General features: G+C 40.0%; 1 protein-coding gene across 1 annotated transcript in view; it reads left to right on the top strand.

Moving 5' to 3' along the window:
• klhl29 (kelch-like family member 29) overlaps positions 1 to 17,323 on the top strand; it is a 310,192-nt gene that overhangs the window by 241,150 nt on the left and 51,719 nt on the right. Inside the window, exon 10 of the mRNA XM_088324855.1 lies at positions 7,823 to 8,021. Within this exon, the coding sequence (XP_088180981.1) occupies positions 7,823 to 8,021 (199 nt within the window). The remainder of the gene's footprint in view (positions 1 to 7,822; positions 8,022 to 17,323) is intronic.

The following is a 17,323-nucleotide window of genomic DNA, read 5'->3' as shown; positions in this document are numbered from 1 at the left end:
CACGCCTTGGGAACATAGCCCAAAAATACAGTATTGTATTGCCAACTCAGTCTTTACAAAGCATTTTTGACGAAGAGAAAGGCATTGTGGGGGGTAGTTCAGCCGATAGCATACTTGCATTTCATTATGCCATGAGTCAAACTAATAGCAGGCCAGCATTTCATATGATGTCGACCAATAGCGATAGGCAAATTCGAGACTTGTCATATGCACACAACCTGCAGAATTGGAATTGTTTGTGAGAGATTGTAAGCGATTGTTTTCATTAAGTGCCGAAGAAGCATCGTATTCCACATCTGATACGTTAATAGTTCGGGAGACTCTTAAGATAATGAAGGAAGACATCAATAAATGTTGAACTTTTAAGGAGAAAAGGAGAGGAATGTACAAAAAACTCCGGTATCCCAAGTCTGTTTTAAGAGCCCTCCCACTAGATCTTTCTTTGAGGATGCGCATATCAAAGAACAGCAACATGAGGGACCAACAGTGCCAGGGATGTGAACAGTGCATAACAGTCGGAACTGGTATCTCCTTTGCAGGTGTCCAATATTAAAAACGAGAAAATGACCAAGAGCGTAATGTGAAAACGTCTTAAGGCGGGGTTGCCGTATCACGGGGGTCTGCTGCCAACTGTGACGACGGTGGAAATATGAGCTCCGCCTAAAAATACCCTCCCCCGTCACGGTCATCCTTTACGGTTCCGTCTCCAAAACGAAGGCGCTGCCGGAAGAGCGATGGCCTCCGATTGCGGTCACGTCTCCCCCAAAACCCCCATCCCACCAAATTCATGAGCCTCGTTCACTGGTGGGAATGACATGAGCGATGTTCCCACAGAGATTTCACCCTTTCGGGAGATAAAGGTCGTCATGTGTACTTACCGCCAGGAGCCCGGGGCTATATATAGTTTTGGCACTTTATCGTGGGTTGTCTGTTGGGGCCCCACGGGGAAAATTAAATCGATATACGATTTTTTTCGATTAAACATTGTTGTCGCGAAGCAGAATCAAACGGTGAGCGTATTGACTAGCTAGCTAGCTCGCTAGCCAAATCGTCATTGTTTTTTTTCTCAAAATATAATTGTAATCTGTCAAGCTTCTTTTAATCGTAACATTCTTTGCTTTCTTGTCGCAGATCACAATAAAACGGTGATGGTGCTAAGTAGCTAGCTAGCTAGCTAGCCAAATCGTCTTTGTTTTGTTTCCCAAAATATAATTCTTATCCGTCAAGCTTCTTTTAACATATTGCGTTAGCATCTTAACATACTTCGCTTTTTTGTCGCAGAACACAATAAAACGGTGATGGTGCTAAGTAGCTAGCTAGCTAGCTAGCCAAACAGTCTTTGTTTTTCTCCCAAACTATAAATGTAATATGTCAAGCTTTTTGTTTTAATTTTTTGTTAGCATCGAAACATTATTTGCATTTTTGTCGCGGATCACAATAAAACAACTATAGTGCAGACTAGCTAGCTAGCCTGCTTGCCGAATCATTCGTTTTATTCCTAATTATAATTGTAATCATTCAAGTTGTTTTTCAAATTTTATGTTAGCACCGTAACATTCTTCGTTTTTTTGTCGCAGAACACAATAAAACTGTGATGATGCTGGCTAGCTAGCACTATGATGACTTTGCACCAAATGCAATATTGCACAACCGTTACGATACCAACGTTATCACGACAACCCTGTATGTAACATCCCACATGCCGACATTTCTTGTGTAAATACCATGTAAATTATAACTATAGCCTTATCCCCCTTGTCTTATAACATTATCTTCTCTGTTCCTTTATCTTCTTGCTCATACCTCACTATGAATGTGTAAAACTGGAGTGTCATGCCCAATTTCGTTGTCACAATATGTTAGCCCATTTGTAGCAATGACAATAAAGGTATATTCTATTCTATTCTATTCTATTCTAGCTAGCCGAATCATCTTTGTTTTATCCCAAATTATAATTGTAATCATTCAAGCGTTTTTTTTTTAAATTTTACATTAGCATAGTAAAAAGTTTTGGGGGGCGCGGATCACAATAAATCGGTGATGGCACTGACTAGCTAGCCAAATCATCTTTGTGTATCCCAAAATAAAGTTGTAATCTGTCGGGGTTTTTTTTAATAAATTTTATGTTAGCATCGTTAAGTGTTTTGTTTTTTTGTCACTGATCACAATAAAACGGTGATGATACGGACTAGCTATTTAGCTAGATTCGTTTCTAGGCTACAGCTTCGGACCAGTGTTCGAGCCTGATATTACAGTTTCAATGTGTATTTTCAGATTTTAAAGTGTTCCTAGGCCAGGGGTCTTCACAGTGGTGTCTGCGGGCACCAGGGTGCGACCTAAGGACAGTTGTGGTGGACTTGATATGAAAATAGCTCACCAGTGCTAAGTCATTGTGATTTTGTAGAAAAAAAGCTTAAAATATGTCCACTAAAGCTTTTCTAGATAGCCAGGTTTGTTTTTCTCCTCATGATAATTTGTGACATTGAAATTATAATTGCGATTGGCCGAGCATTTTTATATCCTAAGTTGGCATCGTAGCATTTTTAGCAATTTGTGTCACACATCACGATAAAATAGTGATGGTACTGATTAGCAAGCTAGCTAGCCAGATCAGTTTTTGTTTTGTTTTTTGTCATTTTTTACAACATGGAAATTCTAATTGTGATAAGTGAAGGATTTTTTCATTGGATTCAGCTACATAACATCATAGCGTGGTTAGCATGTTTCCCACACATAAAGTCAAGTTTGTGACGTCCTTCATCACGAAGGGCTGCACAGACCACAGATTATTGCAAACTACCGACTACTATAGCAGCCCCTGATCTAAAGCCTACATGAGGGCAAGGGAAAACTCAAAAACCTCAAAATGAAGAAACCTTGAGAAAGGGACTGCACATGAGGTAGTCCCCCTTCACAATAATATGGCAATGGTTTTCACCAGTTTGATAGCTAGCCATATTCGTTTTTGTTTTATCTCATCATGATTTGAATGGCGATATCAAATATTCATTTTTGGCGTTAGCATTGTTAGCATTTGCTAAGTATTTGCTGTATACTGCCCCCTGTGGTAAGTAATGAGGAAAAAACTGTTGACAATTCAAATGACCAGCTCGGAGAACTTTCTCTCACTATTTTTTTTTTGCATTTCTTTTTAAACGCGGAGACTGACAGCTGGAATCTTCTCAGCCAGCGCGCTTCTCATTTCCATGGTGAGCGTAGGAGGACGAGAGGAAAGCGGCGGCGGGGAGAAAGAGGGAGGAGGACGGTTCGTTTTCCGTTGAGGGCGGAAATGAGGACGCGGCGTGTGCTCCGCCATGAATTATTACTAATTATTTCAATGCAAAACAAAAAGAAATTGGAACGCTGTTATTGTAATAGAAGAGTAGTAAGCGTGTCCGAAGGAAAGCACGGAAATAAACGAATGCTTTTCAAGATAAATATACTTATCGTAGCATGTTGATCATCTACCTCGATGTAAAACCTATAAAGGTTTTTTAATTGAAATAGCTTTGTAATAACATGGTAATAGAAAAGCTGAAGTTAGGCTACAGGTGCCTTTGCGATTTCCAACCTGTTTTGGTGAGAGAAGTGGGGGAGCCACAACAGACACCGATGGCAACTGCACTACGCGAGCGTTTGTTTTTGTTTTTCCCCCCTTCATCCCAGACCCCTTTTCCCCAGAAAGTTTGATTTAGGGAAGGAGGGAGATGGGCCAGAAAAGAGAAAGTGAAGTTGTGACAGTTGCTTTTTGGAAATCCTAGAGCTGGTTTCCATGGCAACTGCCTCCTCTCCGCATCCGGTTGATGGATTCGTCCCTTTTTTCCCCCTTACATTGTGGCAGTTCAAACTTTATCTGGGATTGCAGTAATCCCCCCATCCGCACTCAAAAATCACGGCCCTGCTCCACCATCCAGTCTAGCACCCATAAAATCCCAAGTTTTCGATTAGGATTTTTTTAAAGTAGTGTTGCAAAATACGAATCCTGTAATCCTTCGTTTATCCCAGGTAATGGGGTCCAGAACCCCACACAATAAGCAAAATTGTATATGTTGCACCCCGCCCCAATTTTAACATGCTCATTGCAGTAATGATCTTCCAGGGATAACGAAATAACAGAAAAAAGTCTCCGCACTTGACACTAATTTGCTCTCCCGTCTCCCCCTCTCAGTAATAATCCACTGAGGATAATAGATCGCGGCCAAAGCAGTGCAGTTCATCTGAGTCTTGCCACAAATTATGCTTTGGCAGTCCAAACCAGGAAGAAAATGTACTCTGCCGGCCGCTTGTCTCGTGGAATAGTTGACTATAAATAATGGATCGCGGCCCAAACTGTGTGTTTCATTTTAATCAGCCCAGAACAACACCCCTCCCCCCCAAAAAGTGCCATTTACTGATCCCCACTCACACCAATTGGGATCGGATATAACGGATTGCGCCTGCACAGGTGTTCTTCTTTTAAAGTGGAACCAACAAAAAGAGAGCACATTTTCTCTCTCAGCCCCTTGCCTTAAACATTAGTCCACTGGGGAAAATGGACTGCGACCAAAACAGTGCAGTTCATTTTAGGCAGTCCACGATGGCATGCCTCAGCAGGCCGAACTGGGAACAAAATCCGCTCTACCTGCCTCTGCTCTCGGTGGTAGTCAACTGGGTCTAATGGATCACAGCCACAACCGTGTTTTTCATTTTAAGCCGGGCAAAACGTCACGCTTCCCGACAAAAGTCCCTTCTGCTGTTCTCCCCTAGCAGCAAGATAATGGATTGCGGCCGCACGAGTGTAGTTTGTTTTAGATGGAAATACAGTAACGCCAAAAAAGCCGCCAGTCCCGACAAAAATGGGATCTGCCGGCCCCAACTCACAGCAATAAGCCATCAGGGATAATGGATTGTGGAATATTTTTTTATTACCAAGTGTGAAGTAGCAAAAGATTACAGTAATAAAATATTATTTGTTCAAAAGATTATAGTAAATACGTTGTTTTCTTATTGTCACACAATTTTGAGTCGGCCTGTTGTAAAAGTTCTAGTCTAATTGTATTAATTATTCAAATGATAAATTTAGTTTAACATGGATTACCATCAACTACTGTGTCATTATAGGAGTTTTATTCCGAACTCTGTAATGGATACAACTTCCAATTCATGCCTGTAACTTTTCAACAAAATACTGGCAATAAATTATATCTTAATTACAGGAAAGATTGAAAACAAAGTCTTTTAAAATAAAAATAATGTTAATATGCTAAAAAAAGGACAAGCTCAGCAAATTAAATAAACTAGCTAAATGATCAGTAGGGTTCCTGCTTTGATTTGTCAATTCTCTCCTAATAAAAGTCATATTATTGAAGTTAAAAGAAGTTTAAAAAAAAAGAACAAGTGCTTCGTTTCTTTAAACTAGAAAAGCGGCAGTCCGTAAAAGCCATTCCTCATTCAAAGGCTTTATTGGATTCACCTTTTCTATTGTCCCTCAAGGTCGTAAATGCTCGGAATGTCTCGCAGTGAAATATAAAGAGTATAAACAGGTAAAATGAGGACAGTTTCTCTTTTTGCGTTGTTTTCCCTGTTAATGTTCAATAAATCTACCCAAATGCACCGTAAGTCATTTATGTGCCACTTGAGGACATTGTTTCTCCATGTTTAATTGTTATATCACATTGTCAAGTAAATGCTAACAGTTGGGCAACATATTTCTTTCTCCCATACTGGAAATATTTGGTGACATTTAGAAGGCGTGGCTCACTTGCACGTTTGGGCCCAGTCTGGTTTATTCGTTATGGGTTAAATCGAAAACGGCGCCATGATTAATGCCCAATCAAATCACAGTTCATCTAGATCAGGGGTGTCATACTTACTTTAGCCACGTAATAGGGGGCTGGACTGGTAGCTTGAAAAGAAAGAAACAGCTAGTGGGAGAAAAAGAGAGAGAACGAGAGTGAAAGAGAGAGGGGGGAGGGAAAATGAGAGAAAAGGAGAGACGGAAGGATAAAAATTGAGACATAAAGAGGGAGAAAGAGAAAGTGTGAGGTAAAGGTAAAGAGAGAAGAGTAAAATATATAGAGAGTAAACGAGAGAAAGTAGACAAAAAATCACAGTGAGGGAAAAAAAAGTAAAGAGTAAGCGAGAAAAAGAGACAGTTGTAGAGAGAGAAAGAGACAAAAGAGAAGAGTAATGGAGAGAAAAAGGAAAGGGAAACAAGATGGAAAAAAGAGAAAAGGAGAGAAGAGAGATAAAGAGAGAAGAGAAAGACTCAGAAAAGGAGGAAGAGAGACAAAGAGAGACTCTGAAAGGGAGGAAGAGAGACAGAAAGATGAGAGACTCGGAAAGGGAGGAAGAGACAAAGAGAGAAGACAACGAGACTCAGAAAGGGAGTAAGAGAGACAGAAGCAGAAAGAAAGGGAAATTAGGGAGAGAAAGAAGGCGAGAAAGAAAATAACAAAGAAAAAGACAATTTTAGAGAGAGAAAGTGAGTGAAAAGTAAAGAGTAAAACAAAGAAATAGAAAATAAAAGAGCCAGAAAAGACAAGAGAGAAACAGAGAAAATAAGAGTGAGTAAAGAGAAAGAGAGGGAAAGAAAGAAAAGGAGAGAGAGAGAAAAGGAGAGAAGAAAGCAACAATGAAGGAAAGAAAAGGAGAGAATAGAGACACAGAATGTCCCCGGTTCAGCCAGGAGCTGCTCTACGAGTGTCATTGGGGATAATGTGATGTAATTGTAATGGAAATTTGAAACATGAAGAACTAATGCCCTCAAGTGGCACCAAAAACACTGGAAAAATGAAAAAACAACGACAAACAGTTACAGGGTTCCTGCAGATCCTTGAAAAGTCTTAAAAGTCATTGAATTCTTTATTCTAAAAATAAGGCCTTCATTGGCTTTAAAATGTCTTCCCTTAAGCTATGGCAACCCTGTGTTGGCATTTACTTGATAGTGAGACTATTTAGGGCGATATCACCCTGAGAACACCCGGTTTTGGAGGCTTAGCAGGTTCAGACCTGGTAAACCGCCTAGGAATACCAGGTGCTGTAAATTGGTCTTTTGATGCACGCTCTGCTGCGACAGCACTGACTGTACCCCCAGTGGACTCAGTGAAAATGAATTTTATTATTGTTATTCTGAGGTCATGGGATCAAACCTTCCTGTGTGGAGTTTGCATGTTCTCCCCGTGCTTGCGTGGGTTTCCTCCGGACCCTCCGGTTTCTTCCCACATTCCAAAAACTTGCATGTCAGGTTAATTGGCCGTTCCAAATTGTCCCTAGGTGTGAATGAGCGAGCGAATTGTCTGTCCCTGTGTGCCCTGCGACTGGCTGGCAACCGGTTCAGGGTGTCCCCTGCCCACTGTCCGAGGACGGCTGAGATGGGCTCCAGCATCCCCGCGACCCTACTGAGGATAAGCAATGCAGATAATGGATGCTACTAATAATCCTTGAAAATGCTTGAATTTTAATGTTGGATTTTCAAGGTCAGGGAAATTTAGTCTCCCAAATGTACCAGGCAAATACTGACTTCGGTGTTGAATTTTTCAACCTTGAAAAAAAACAAGATTCCGTGTGTGCCAATTTTTTTGTGTGTGAGTCGAATATTTCCAGTTCGATTTATCACACAACTAAAAATAAGGCTCAGGTGTGCCATGCGAGATACTCGGCTTATTACCGATTCTTCCTGGGCCGAGGTCATCCCGGTCGCCTCTACTCGTCGACAGCTTTTTCCTGCCCTCTCCCGGAGGGGGCAGGGTTACGGCTTACCTGTCTTCAGACCAGGTTACCCCGGCAACTGTACCCAAAAAAAAAAAAAAATGCTCACAACCCAGGCGCTCTTTTTTTGCAGCACCTGTCGGATCTTCTGGCATCGGTGCGTTTGCCCTTTATCCACCCGTCCTACCTTCTGAACGTGGTGGACAACGAGGAGCTGATCAAGTCTTCGGAGGCTTGCCGCGATCTGGTCAATGAAGCCAAACGCTACCACATGCTGCCGCACGCCCGCCAGGAGATGCAGACGCCCCGCACCAGGCCCAGATTATCTGCCGGTAAGACACACAAAACGGTTTGTTTCAATTCTTCCCTGCCTTTTCGAAAACACTTGTCAAGTCGTGTTTATTTGTGTAGCCCTTAATCACAAAACGTCTCAAAGGACTGCACAGATTACAATTACACCATCCCCTGATCTTAAACCAACATGCGGGCAAGGAAAAGCATTCCACTGCCCAGGGGCCCGGAAGAACGCTCTTGAGCCTGCAGACTTCTTCTTGGCTCTTGGAGTAAAAGTAGACCGGCATTTTCTGAGCAGAGGCTCCGCATAGGAACATAGAAGGAATTGAAATCAGAGAGATGAGAAGGGCCAATTCCATGCTAGCATTTGAATGTTAGTAAGAGAATCTTAAAGTTCCATTTTAAGCGGACTAGAAGACAGTGGCTAATATAGGAGTGATATGGTCAAATCTTCTCGTCTTAGTCAAAAGTCTCGCTGCCGCATTCTGAACCAGCTGCAAACTTTTGATGCCAAATACAATACATTCCAGTTTTCAAGCTGAGAAGTAATAAACGCGTGAATTATAATCTCAGTATCTGATATTACGGAGGTGGAAGAAAGTTATTCCAGCTATTCATATTTTTCACATGTAACTGAAACGACAGATTAGGATCAAATATTTGTTTGAGAACAAATCACAACAATGAGCTGGACCATTTCAGTTTTTTCTGGGTTCAGGCGCAAAAATATGAAGTGACATCCATCTTTCTATCTCAGCAAGGTAGGCCTCCAAATTTCTAAAAGCACTCGTCTCCAGTGGCAGATACAGTGGAGTGTCATCTGCATAGCAATGGAAACTAATATTATACTTGCTGATAATATCACCTAGCGGAAGCAAATAAATACTAAAAAGAATGGGGACCAAGTACAGAGCCCTGAGGAACGCCACAAGGGATATCAAAATGTTCAGAGGTTAGATTGCTGTCGTTAACACATCCTGTCTGATATATATTGTATTTCAGTGCTAGCAAGTATTTAAAATCACCCGCAGTTAACATTGAGAGTTAAAGCACATTACTAAATAAGCACTTTCTTTAAAAAAGTATGAAAATATATATTTTTTTTAAATCTTTTTTGGACTGACAATGTTTGGGTGTTCCTTAGTTGTTTATGATGCATTTGTGCCCTCTGTTGGACACTTGCAGTAACAGCAGTTTGGTTGTGTTTTTAAAGAGTGACAGATTTCCGTAGTGCAGTGGTTAGCACATTCGCCCTTCAGGCGAAAACGTCTCAGGTTCACGACCGGGTGGTAACAAATGTTGCGCCCCCAGGCTGGACTTGCCATAGACAAACGACAGGAAATGGTGCCCCTTCGACACAAGTGGTTAAGGGATTCACCAACCAAGGCACACACAAAGAAAAGTGGAGCCCAATCACGAAGGGCCCGGCGTCAAGGTGGCCCAGAGGTCACATCGTATTGATTTTGTCCCATCACTCCGCTCAATTTTGTGTGTTGACTTGAGTCCAAAGCCGTCTTTGAACGAGCAAGCAAGAGGGCTCACTCTGATGTCATTTCCCGAAGGCTGATGAGCGCTACTTAGTGTAATTGATGTCCATCAGGGACGTCCTTAGCTTTTGCTTCTGAAGGCCAGGTGGACGGAATAACAAGGAAGGCCACTTCCAGCAGGACATAAGACGAGTTTTACCATACTTGGGGTCAACGTAGGCTGAGCACCTGGAAATTTTTCAAAAACGAGAAAAACGATATATTTTGGGGGGTATTGTTGACTGGGTAAATATTCATTAATAATGTGAATGAGTGTGAGAGTGTGACAGTTTGCGTAACAAAAGCGTTGGTGAGTCTAGAACAGGGGTCTCCGAACTTTATCATGCTGAGAGCTACTTTTTGTTTCTAGTTAGCGCAAAGGCCGCCCAGTTTGATATGACTTTCTAAAAGTGCAACTTAGCTAGATGGCTTTCTAAATAACCCCAAATCATAAATTAGTTTGCGGTTGATGTGTTATGACAAGCAGACTTTGACGTGAAATAATGGCACTTTTGTGTTTAATAAGGTGCAATTAATGCACACCTTAAGGGTAGGAAGCCCTTCGATGGAAAGAAGCTCAAATCGACCGCGTTCGGTGTAATAAAAAGAATGAAACGCGCTACAAAATACAAACAAAGCGCTTCTAAAAAAGAAAAAAAGGAAGCTGGGGACTTCTTTGTCTGAGTTGCTTGCCTTGATCATCATTGTGCGTTCCTTTTTTGCTTTCGCCTCCTTTTCAGTAGGTGATTGTGACTTTTCCTCTTTTGTTGCGTGTCTTGCAATTAATATAATATTGTACAGATAGTTCCTGGTTAGCGTCCGGGCTAAGGCCTCCCATTTTGTTTAGTCCGGGTTAGCCCCATTAGCGGTCGGCTAGCTGGGTAGCCAGCTGTGTTTTTTTTTTCCAGCTGTGCTCATGTTTGTTGCTGCGGCGGAGTTTTTCGTTGTTGGCTTCTGGTTAGGCTCGCTGCTTACTGCATGCTTTTGGTCGGCCAGCCCCCCGTTTTTCCACAGATAAGTCCCGGTAAGCCCTCTTTAGCATCCGACTAGCCTGCCGTGATCTTTTGGTGATTTTACAACTGGATTCATGTTTGCTGCCGTGACCATTTTTGTTGTTGTTGGCTCCTGGTTATCCTGGCTGCTTACTGCATACTTTTGGTCGGCCAGCCTCCCATTTTTCAGCCAATCGGTCCGATTATCCTTTAATAGCAGCCGACTAGCCTGCCGTGTGTCGGTTTGTTACTCTGTGTGTTATTTTCGTTACTTAGCCCCATTTTGGCTATTGTTGTACGATTGCTGCACCCACCCGTGTCACAACGCTTTGGCATTCTCTACAAAAACTACCAAAACTTTGCTTAAAAGACTCGATACCTTTTTAATTAATTATTATGTAAACCAAGAAGGCGCTCAGGAAGTCAGACGAGACAGACTGTCTTCAAAATTCATTATCTTGGAAAATAATTGTATTATACCGAAACAAATATATAAAAATATAATGCAAAAACATGTACTGTTTTTGTATGTTTTAGAAGTTGCTATCCCCTTAAAGAATGAATAAATCTTTGAATTCATTCATCTTGTTGTCATCCGACAGAAAGCACATATTTTTCCATTATCAAACATTTTTAAAAACGCAGTAAAGACCCACTAGGGACCGCCAAAGAGCCTCTTGCGGCTGCAGTGCAAGAGGTAGAAGAGGGCAGATGGTTCAGTCATGTGCGTTGTAGCGTGCACGATTTTATTTGAACGGGTTAGCTTTAGCCGTGCGCCTCGGAAGTAGCGTGAGCAGACGGCGCACCACCTGAGCCTTGTTGATAAGACTGTCGAGCGTAAAAAGAAAAGACAAGTGCCATCCGTGGAGCACTTCTTGCTGAGCAAAGTCAATCTGCGGCGCGTGTACACGAGAGCGCTATGCTAATGAGTAGCTTCCCAAAATTCCCCAAGTACTGTTCCGTTGGGTTAAACTCATGTAGTGGGATAAAAATGACGAATATTTCCGTCCGTGGCACTGAACGTCGTCACTTTGTTGCTCAAAATGAAAAAAACGAGTTAGCGTTTGTATTGGTGAAAAAATACAACCCAAAAACATTTTTTTATCTATTAAATCTAAATAAATGTACGTCATAGTAGTTTTATTAACTAAAATATAAGTTTAATTGGATTAAAGTTTTTCCCTGTCTGTTTATTTATTTTTAATTATACATATTTATGTATTTTATAGTTGGGGTTTTTTTCCCATGTCACCCGCACGAGCTATTGGCATTCGCGGGACTTACCAGGTTGAAAAAAAATTAATAAAATAAAATGAAATATTGACATTTATCTAAGTATTTATTGTTCATATATTTATATATATTTTTGAGATATTTTCCATCCGTATGTTGTCAGTATGAGCTAGCTGTATTCCTGCAGCTTTTAATGTTAGAAAAATAAAATAATGATGGCGATATAATTGGATATTTCTTTTGACATTTACGTGTATTTTTTCTTTTTTCATATTTTTTTTTAGTTGGTCTTTTTTTTTACGTTGCCAGAATGAGCTAGCAGCGTTCTTACAGCTTTTCAGGTAAAGGAATAAAAACAATAAGTAGATATTTTTACATTTTTATCATTTAAAAAAAATGTTTTTTATATATTTTAATCAAAATAAATTTCCAGCTATACATTGGTGCCATCAGCTAGCTCTGTTTTTGTGGCTCTTACAACTAAATAATCATAGCAAAAAAAATTATAAGTAAATATACTTTACATTTATATTTTTATTTATGGTTCACATTATTTAGAACGAGATCGGTTCCAGATGATCGTTCGTAAGTTGCTTCAGTGCTATATTTTGTATGTTTAAGGTTTATATAAGTATTTTTAAGGCTTGTATAAGTAACCTGTATTGTTTTGTACTAAAAAAAAAAATAAACATTTCATAAAATAATATGCTGTATAAAGATAAATAAAGTTGAGTTTAACTTACTTTTGGGACTTGGGCTTCAAAGAGGTCCTCCGTGGTAAAAAGAGGCCGAAGAAAAGCGTTTCGACCATTTTCTCAACCGCATCAAGCTTTCTTATTACACTTTCATCTTAGAAGAAACGGCTCGCGTCTTCGTTACACTTGACACCAACCATATTAAATGGATAAACAAGATATTGAACGATAAAAAGGTCTTTGCGCGCTGGAGATAGTATAGACATAGATAGTATAGAACATTTACGCATGAACTAGGAAATAAAAGACGGATTTCTTCTTTGGGGTGGATGCTCGGTGATCTCTCACAGCGCCACACGCTGGTAGTGGCGGAAAGAAGCACTACAGTAATGTCCTGTACTCGGGGGAAAAAGGTGCACACAATACGAAATCTAACTAACAGCAATGTACGGATATTTTTCGACATCCCGAAGAATTTTTTCGTATCTACCCTTTTTTCGTAAGTCGAATGGTCGTAAGTAGGGGAGCGGCTGTATATTTTATGTATGTTTTATTTTAAAAAATTCCAGTTGTATTGTCTTTTACATGAGCTAGAGCAGAATTCTCCCAAATTATCAGCTTTAAATAGTATTAATATAAACTTTTTTTTTCATTTATATTTATGTATTTTTCATGTATTTTTATAAATTTTATATATACTTTAATATATGTTCCATCTCCAACCAGAATGTTGCCAGTATGTGCGAGCAGCATTCTCGGGCCTTATCAGGTAAACAAATTATAAATAAATATAATTACTATGATTTAATATTTTACATTTATATATTTTTAATTAGGCAGCACGGCGGCACAGTAGTTAGCGCATGTGCGGCACAGTTCATGTCTTGGGAACTTCCTGCGTGGGTTCAAATCCAGCTCCAGACTTCCTGTGCGGAGTTTGTATGTTCTCCCCGCGCTTGCGTGGGTTTCCTCCTCCCACATTCCAAAAACATGCATTTCAGGTGAATTGGCCGGTCCAAATTGTCCCTAGGTATGAATGAGCAATTGAGTTGTCTGTCCCCGTGTGCCCTGCGATTGACTGGCAACCAGTTCAGGGTGTCCCCTGCCCACTGACCGATGATTGCTGGGATGGGCTCCAGCACCCCCGCGACCCTACTGAGGATAAGCGGTGTGGCTAATGAGATGAGATGAGATATTTTTAATTATTTTTCCGTTATTATTTACATATTTTAAGCTAGCTCAAACTAGCTGCGTTCTTGCCGCTTTATCAAGTAAAAAAAATATTACATAACGTAATCTAAAAAGATTATTAATATATTTTTATGTTTCATATATTTTTATATATTTAATATGTATTTTAATTTATATTTTAATTTATATTTTGTCCTTATTAGCCGTCGGAATGAGCTAGTGGCATTCTCATGGCTTTTTGAGCAAAATAATACAAATCATGAGAGAGAGAGAGAGAGAGAGAGAGAGAGAGAGAGAGAGAGAGAGAGAGAGAGAGAGAGAGAGAGAGAGAGAGAGAGAGAGAGAGAGAGAGAGAGAGAGAGAGAGAGAGAGAGAGAGAGAGAGAGAGAGAGAGAGAGAGAGAGAGACCCATATATAAATAATACCCATATATAATATAAAATCTTTTTTCTAAAGAAAAAGTAGAATTAAATCATACATATAATACAAATATTATTCCGTTAGTATTTCAAGTATATACATATATTTTTACATTCACATTTTATTTGTTTAGTATATTTGTGTTTGTATTATATCAGCGGCGTGAGCCAGCAGCATTCTGGCGGCTTATCAGGTAAAAACTATAAAAGTAAATCTCAGCCTCCCCCCACCCCCCCTCCGACTCAAATTCGACACGGAGGAAGTAAATCCGGCTTAGGTGGAGCGCATCCGCAACGCTGACCCGTCGGACTCGGCGCTGCTGCGGGATCCGAGATCCGCAACAAAAAAAATAACAAAAAATAAAAAATAAATCCCGGGATTGCTTTGGATTTGTTGGGCTACCTGTCGCTAGGCAGACTTTCTCCAGTGTTCAACTCAAGTCCCCTGGTAGGGCAGTGGAAACGGAGTATAAGGATTTTCAAAGGGTCGTTGTGTATAAATAAATATACTCACATGCATTATTACATGTTATCAGTTTGAGATTTGTTTTGAATTAAAATTGTTTTTTATCGGATTGGTTTTGAAATGCTCATATTAAAAAAAAAAAAAGAAATAGTATATAAGGTCCCTTTGAAGCAATGAATTTGATATTTCGTTTAATAATAATAATAATAATAATTTCCTTTGCATTGTCATTCTTTGTAACAATGTACACAGAACGAAATGTCGATACACCTGACCCGTTGTAGCGAGTCGATGCAGCCGCAGCCAACAGAGGGCGCCGCCATTATACCAATTAGGTATGTCTCGGTCGAGGCGCGAACCAGCGACCTCCCAGTCTCAAAGCGGGCACACTACCATCTAGGCTACTGTTTTGTAGTATTACTGTCGTTATATTTTCGTCGTATTTGTCGTAGGATTTTGGTAGTATTGAACAAGTAGGATGTTTGGAGTATTTCTGTAATTTTTTGTAGCATTGTAGTATTTCCGTTGTAGTATTTTTCGAGCATATACGTGGTCATTCTTTTTCTTCTAGGAATGAAATCAAAAGAATGTATTAGGTCCCTGTTTTAAGCACCGAATTGGATATTTGCTTTTGTAGTACTGCTGTAGTTGTATTTTTGTAGTTTTTATGTACCGTATTTTCCGCACTATAAGGCGCACCTAAAAGTCTTAATTTTTTTCAAAAGCTGACCATGCGCCTTATAACACAGTGCGCCTTATATATGGCTCAATATTAAATTCGCAAGGTCTTGCAACTTACTCAACAGCCGCCGACTCGATTTTACCCCGAACGTGGAGTAGTCCGCGGTGTATGCTGGGATTTATATACCGGCGTTTCATTGGCTAACCAATGTGTCAATCATCATTTGAATCAATCACTATTGGCTGAAGTTATTCGGAGCCTCGGATTGGCTAGATGGCCAAAACAAACCCTGCAATCAGCCGAGTTTAGCAATGGCGTAGCAAGTCGGCGGTGTATGCTGGGATTTATATACCTGCGTTACATTGGCTAACCAATGTGTCAATCATCCGTTAAATCGATCGCTATTGGCTGAAGTTATTCGGAGCCTCTGATTGGCTAGATGGCCAAAACAAACCCTGCAATCGGCCGAGTTTAGCAATGGCGTAGCAAGCTTGCTAAAGTACGTCATAAAGAAACATGTTTCATTAGTCTGTATTTGTAAATATTCTACTCTCCTGGATTTACTTCACTCACGGTTGTAAGAAGACCATGATTGCGTATCATTATTGAACGTGAGAACTTAGGTGAGTTATGCGGCTTTATATTTTCCCGGTATCTTGTTTTAGAACGATCTTGATGTTGCTGTGATGAGTTGAGTGAATTGAACTCAATTCCAAGTGTTTATTGTCATATGCACAGTAAAGTTGCGAGCGAAAAAGAAAATAGAAACTAAGGAATGGTTGGCATTTCTTGAATCCCAAGACTTTAACCTTCCGAATGATATTTGAAACGACGCATTTGAGTGACATCGTACGGACACCGCATCCGCACGTGTCTACGACACGTATTTGCTTCTTTGCAAGCTTTGGGAATGTTAAAGGGGTAATCAGTTGGACTGAATCATCTGACTGTTTTGTCGACGTTCCCATTGTAGCGCCTTATAATCCGGTGCGCCTTATCTATGGAAGATATAGGACCAAAAACTATTTTTGGGGGTGCGTCCTATAACCCGGTGCGCCCTATAGTGCGGAAAATACGGTAGTAGTATTTTTCTTTTCAGAATAAAAGCAGCATAATATACAAGTTGTTTTTGGGCACTACATTTTATATTTAGTTTTAGTAATTTGGTAGTAGTTTTGGAGTAATTCTGTAATTGTATTTTTTGGTATCAAAATGATTTTTTTTAATTTCTGTAGTAGTTAATATAAAATTCTGAGTGTAGTAGTATTTTTGTAGTATATCTGTCGTATTTTTTTCTTTTCAGAATAAATGCAAAATAATGTATGATCCCTGTTTTTTAGCACTAAATCTGATATTTGGTTTTGTCTTTCTGTAGTCGTTTATGTAGTACAGTGGAACCTCGGTTCTCGACCATAATCCGTTCCAGAACCTTGTTCGAAAACCGATTTGTTCGATCACCGAAATCATTTTTCCCATTAAAAATAATGTAAATCGTTTTAATCCGTTCCAACATCCTGAATGTTTACCTTGAATGTTTAACGTAAACATAAAGCTAACCCAGGAAATCGTACGTCCGCATTATTGTAATCTTCCGTACGAAAAATTACGCTAACATGAACGTGTAAAAATAAAAAAATCAGGTCGTTTACAAGTCATTTAGCACCCGGGTCTCCACAACAAGTGGTGAACGGTTCATTGGAAAGGGGGCTCCGTTCCAACACCCTGAAAATTTGGCTCCGTTCCAACACCTTGAATGTTTACCTGAATGTTCAACGTAAACATAATGCTAACCCAGGCTAATCGTACGTTCGCGTTATCGTAATCTTCCGTACGAAAGATTACGCTAACATGAACGTGTAAAAATAAAAAAAAGGATAAAGAAAATAATTATGAATAGGATTTCTTACCTTTGTGGTGGTCAGCAGAAGGCGCAGGTGGACGGTGGGGTATTCCCTAGCAAGATCAGACACTCCATCTCCTTCATATTTTGCTATTATTTCTTTCTTAAATGCAATAGTTGTGCGCACTACTTTTCTTTTTTCACCTGTAACAACTTTGCTGCTTGCACTGACTTTCTTCGGAGGCATAATTAGGGGCTAAAACACTTCGTACACCTATATTAAAAGCGAGAGCAAA

The sequence above is a fragment of the Urocampus carinirostris genome, chromosome 20 (assembly GCF_059441175.1).
Source record: "Urocampus carinirostris isolate Australia breed hairy pipefish chromosome 20, RoL_Ucar_1.0, whole genome shotgun sequence".
NCBI classification, from domain to species: Eukaryota; Metazoa; Chordata; class Actinopteri; order Syngnathiformes; family Syngnathidae; genus Urocampus; species Urocampus carinirostris.
Note: the sequence above shows the minus strand (reverse complement) of the source record. Positions and strands in the feature narration are given on the sequence as shown.